The sequence below is a fragment of the Felis catus genome, chromosome B2 (genome assembly GCF_018350175.1).
Source record: "Felis catus isolate Fca126 chromosome B2, F.catus_Fca126_mat1.0, whole genome shotgun sequence".
In the NCBI taxonomy this organism is placed as follows: domain Eukaryota; kingdom Metazoa; phylum Chordata; class Mammalia; order Carnivora; family Felidae; genus Felis; species Felis catus.
This window is the reverse complement of record NC_058372.1, coordinates 123,618,070-123,621,245: the sequence shown is the minus strand read 5'-3', so window position 1 is coordinate 123,621,245 and position 3,176 is coordinate 123,618,070. Positions and strand designations below refer to the sequence as shown.

At 55.0% G+C, this 3,176-nt stretch overlaps 1 protein-coding gene across 1 annotated transcript; it reads left to right on the top strand.

The window, feature by feature from the left end:
* The first annotated feature begins 1,362 nt into the window (after positions 1 to 1,362).
* On the top strand, positions 1,363 to 2,715 carry OLIG3 (oligodendrocyte transcription factor 3). Its single transcript, XM_019831653.3, has one exon. It carries the CDS (start codon positions 1,386 to 1,388, stop codon positions 2,202 to 2,204), a length of 819 nt encoding a protein of 272 aa, XP_019687212.2. The 5' UTR covers positions 1,363 to 1,385; the 3' UTR covers positions 2,205 to 2,715.
* Positions 2,716 to 3,176: the final 461 nt, after the last annotated feature.

Below are 3,176 nucleotides of genomic sequence, written 5' to 3'. Positions count from 1 at the left end.
CAGTGGCGCCGAGCTGCAGATGCTACCCGCCTCTGCGCGCCAGCTCCCGACCGGGACTGCCCCACCCGCTTCCGTTAGCGCCAGGGTCCGGGGGCTGCGGGGTAGTCCCAGCAGGAACAATCTCTCTGGAGTTCTTGGGAACCCTTCCTATCTCTAACTCCCTCCCTGGCTACTCCACCACTTTTCCTCCCCTCCCCTTGGTTGGGTTTTTGTTGTTTTTTTTTTTTTTTTTTTTTTTGGTGTTGTTTGTTTGTTTTCCTCAGGTCCAGGTCTAAGAAGTTAGAGAATTTTGCAAAGCAAATTCTTTCAGTAACCTATTTAAACGAGGAAAAAGAGAGAGAGAAAGAAAGAAAAAGAAAGAAAGAAAGGAAGGAAAGGAAAGGAAAGGAAAAAGAAAAGAAAAAAGAAAAGAAAAGAAAAAAGAAAAGAGAAAAGAAAAGAAAACCCATCCCTATAACAGTGTCGGGGCAAGCCCTTCACCACAAACGGAGGTCCCATTGCAATTAGGCCAGAAGGGCTCAATAAACAAAATGAACACCGTATCAGTGTTTAGGAAAAGAGACCTAATAACCAACCAGTTCAGACAGTGCCCAGCGACACGAGGTCCCCCTCTCCCTCCACCCCCGCGCCCACCCCCTGGCGCGGGGAACCTGCCCTCCAACCGCATCTCTGTCCTTGACACGTTTCCATTAGGACTTCTTTTGCTCACATTCCCCAAAACTTGGGAGTAGCTATGAAGAAAAGAGAATGTTTCAGTTTCTTTCTAGAAACCCGGAGGAATCTCCGACTACTGCCTGGCTCCCTTTCCTTCCGGCGGTTGGTTCCTTAGGTGTGATTTGGTTAGGGAAATTTGGGGGGGGGGGGGAGGAGGGGGAGGGAAGTTAAAAAAAAAATCCAGGAAGGAGCGAGCTGGAGCGGTGAGTGTGTCAATCAGAGAGGGTTTTGTGCCTTGGGGCTCCTAGCGGTTCGGAGCAGAGGTGTCCCAGGGCGGCCCCACAATGAATATGAATAGGAATCCTTGCAAAATGGGACAGCAAAGCGCACCGCCCTGAATGACGGCACGTCGTCCTAACCAGCCCAGGATAGATAGGAGGGTTCCTTTTGTCTCTTTTCTCCGCCGCAGCTCTATAAAAGCCCCTCTTTTTCAGCGTGAGGTTAGTCCCAGCAAACACCAACCCGCTGTCCAGGAAACAGCCTAACCAGAGAGAAGGGAGTGGGGAGGGAGAGAGGCGGGGAAAGGCAGTGCCTCAGCTTTTCTTCTCAAGTCTTGCCACCGAGAAGTGGGTCGCTGGGCTGTGCAGATTTTTTTTTTTTTTAATTTCAAGATTTTCCTTAATTTCCCACCTAAAGCCTCCCCGCGGTAGGGCCGCATCCCCCGTAATAAAATGAATTCTGATTCGAGCTCTGTCTCCAGCAGAGCTTCATCGCCGGACATGGATGAGATGTATCTGAGGGAACACCACCACCGCCACCACCACCACCAGGAGAGCCGTCTCAACTCGGTCTCCTCCACGCAGGGCGACATGGTGCAGAAGATGCCCGGGGAAAGCCTCTCGCGGGCCGGCGCCAAGGCCACCGGCGAGAGCAGCAAGTACAAAATCAAGAAGCAGCTGTCGGAGCAGGACCTACAGCAGTTGAGGCTGAAGATCAACGGTCGGGAGCGCAAGCGGATGCACGACCTAAACCTCGCCATGGACGGGCTGCGAGAGGTCATGCCCTACGCGCACGGGCCCTCGGTGCGCAAGCTCTCCAAGATCGCCACTCTCCTGCTGGCCAGAAACTACATCCTCATGCTCACCAGCTCCCTGGAGGAGATGAAGAGGTTGGTTGGCGAGATCTACGGGGGCCACCACTCTGCCTTCCACTGCGGGACCGTGGGCCACTCCGCCGGCCACCCCGCGCACGCCGCCAACGCGGTGCACCCCGTGCACCCCATCCTGGGCGGCGCGCTCTCGTCCGGCAACGGCTCGTCGCCGCTGTCCGCCGCCTCGCTGCCGGCCATCGGCACTATTCGACCTCCGCACTCGCTGCTCAAGGCGCCCTCCACGCCGCCCGCGCTGCAGCTGGGCAGCGGCTTCCAGCACTGGGCCGGGCTGCCCTGCCCCTGCACCATCTGCCAGATGCCGCCGCCGCCGCACCTTTCCGCTCTCTCCACCGCCAACATGGCTCGGCTGTCGGCCGAGTCCAAGGACTTGCTCAAGTGAGCAGAGGACGGCCCGGCAGCTGCCCAGGATGAGGGGAGAGAGGCGGGAGGGACTGTGGTGTCGGGCCGGGAGGGGAGAGGGAGGCTGAGCACTCGCTCGGCCGGCGGGAGGGTGAGCGCGGGGTCCCGCGGCCTCCCACTCCGTCGGAGATCTCAGACTCCGCTTGACCTCCCGGAGGGAAAGGACCAAAACCAAACTGCAATTTCTAGGTGGTAACGAAGGGGGACTCGAACCAGACTTCGTGTGTTTTGCATGCATGCTTCTTTTCCCCATGCCGCGCCAGTGCTTCTCACTTACATAGGCTCTTGTCAAAACTGCATTTGTTGTGTAAAGACGGGACCGGTGTGGTCAAAAACTTGCGAAGGGACTTTAGAGTTGGCTTTCTCTGGCTCTGTGTTCTCACCTTGGAAAAGACAACATCCCTTTTGTGCAAAAACAGATGTAAATATTTCCTGGAGATGGATGTAATTACGATTGTCACTATCTCTCCGCAGTTGTTTTTCTAGAGACGTTGAGAGAGAGAGAGAGAGAGAGAGAGAGAGAGGGATCAAGACCCAAGTTTTGAATCTCAACCCCGGTCCAGGGCATGACATCTCTTATGTGGGTTTTCCTTAAGACGCAGTGTAGGTCAAAAGAATGCATGCAAGCTTCTAAATGAATCTTCTCGAAACATGTTGTGCAGGCCATGATGCCATTTTCCTTGTAACAAGGATTTATTAGTGAATTCTCCGAAGTATCCATATATCTGTCTGTGGTTGTATGAAATGAAAAAAAGGGGGCAGAGTGCAAAGACCCAAACTCACGCACAAGCGCTTCTTCCCCCACCCCACCCCCTCTGAACTCCATTCCCAAACTCCATCCCAAGGCTGTTCTAGGGGCCAGCTATTGCCAGAGCCTGGGCTCCCTCTACTAGCTTGCCCCATCCCCCCCCCCCCTTGCTCAGCGATTCTGCATGCGGGGTTGGCTCTCTCT